Genomic DNA, 1,760 nt, shown 5'->3' on the forward strand with positions numbered 1-1,760 from the left:
AGTCCTTGCAAAAATATTCTTTAATAAATCCACGCCTTGTGTTAGTCCTTGCAAAAATATTCTTTAATAAATCCACGCCTTGTGTTAGTCCTTGCAAAAATATTCTTTAATAAATCCACGCCTTGTGTTAGTCCTTGCAAAAATATTCTTTAATAAATCCACGCCTTGTGTTAGTCCTTGCAAAAATATTCTTTAATAAATCCACGCCTTGTGTTAGTCCTTGCAAAAATATTCTTTAATAAATCCACGCCTTGTGTTAGTCCTTGCAAAAATATTCTTTAAAAAAAATCCACGCCTTGTGTTAGTCCTTGCAAAAATATTCTTCAAAAAAATCCACGCCTTGAGTTAGTCCTTGCAAAAATATTCTTTAATAAATCCACGCCACAAATCCACGCCTCAGTTGGCCCTTGAAAAATATTCTTTAATAAATCCACGCCTTGTGTTAGTCCTTGCAAAAATATTCTTTAATAAATCCACGCCTCAGTTGGCCCTTGAAAAATATTCTTTAATAAATCAACGCCTTGGTTAGTCCTTGCAAATTTTTACATTAAAATATTACTGAAATGGTCCCTTGGTGTCGTTGTTTTAAATAACCACAGTCGAGACACATACCAAATGTGAATGTCATCCTATGAGCAATTGCTTAGACACAAAACAAAATATATTATGCAACTCGTGATATTTCTTGTGATTTTACACTGGTATCGATTGAGTTCACCTCACCCATGTTATGTCTTTTTCATTTATATCTATGTTTCACATTTTTGAGTTGTAATAAATAAAAATACTAAGATTTAATTTTTACCTATCATTTCAGTAATAATATCGATGTGCTGGTTGGCTGGAGCCATTGTCGGTTTCCTGCCCCTCTTCGGGTGGCATGCAGCGGTGGATACCAACCAAGCCTGTCTCTTTGTTGAGGTAATGGATTACAATTATTTGGTGTTCCTGTATTTTGCAACCATAATTACACCCGCTCTGCTGATGATGGCATTCTATGCCCATATCTATAAGGTTATCATCAAGCAGGTACGACAAATTGTCACAATGAATCCAATGGGTGATACCAGTCGGCGGAGCTCTACTGCTCAGATACATAACAACAATGGCAGCAGTATTACTGGTCGTGGTCCATGTCATGGTGGTACTATGCTGCGTGTGCTGGGAGCAGCACGGAAGCGGGATGTTAAGGCCACTCAGAATCTTTCGATTATTGTATTGTTCTTCATGATCTGTTGGATTCCGCTGTATACAATAAATTGTATACAGGCATTTTGTCCGACATGTTCGATACATCCCAAATTGACGCTGTTCTGTATAATCTTGTCACATTTGAATTCGGCTGTAAATCCAATTTTATATGCCTATCATTTAAAGGATTTCCGATTGGCAATGAAAAATCTGATATTACGAGTTATGGGTATTGAGGTGGAGGTGACATTGGATGCCCAACATCGCTACTCATTGGCCTCACAACATCGTCTACAATCGATGGATGTTAGCTCGAGAAATAATGTTCAGACAAGGATCTATATAGGTAAGAATGAGTGATTATAAAGAAAGAAAAATCAAGATATAAATCTGTCATCAATTTTTCTTTCAGATTCCCCGATTTGGTTGCGGCAACAGCAACAATCCTTGAAAAATTCCCAATTGGTGGCTAAATGTGGTGTAGTAACACCTTGCCTGAATAATATCCACCAAACTGTGGCCGCTGTGGCCTCAGTTACTACGGATATCGAACGTGATATGTGGAATAT

The 1,760-nt window shown here is 37.4% G+C and overlaps 1 protein-coding gene across 1 annotated transcript; it reads left to right on the forward strand.

Moving 5' to 3' along the window:
* Window positions 1-817: 817 nt before the first annotated feature.
* Window positions 818-1,751, forward strand: LOC133335901 (adenosine receptor A2a-like; the record flags this gene model as incomplete). The annotated part of the gene is made up of 2 exons (XM_061544194.1): window positions 818-1,537; window positions 1,604-1,751. Coding segments are annotated over 2 exons (868 nt in total), but the record flags the coding sequence as incomplete, so codon positions are not given.
* Between the last annotated feature and the right edge of the window lie 9 nt (window positions 1,752-1,760).

The sequence above is a fragment of the Musca vetustissima genome, unplaced genomic scaffold (assembly GCF_032173495.1).
Source record: "Musca vetustissima isolate MV318-11 ecotype Yass unplaced genomic scaffold, APGP_CSIRO_Mvet_v1 utg692287, whole genome shotgun sequence".
NCBI lineage: Eukaryota > Metazoa > Arthropoda > Insecta > Diptera > Muscidae > Musca > Musca vetustissima.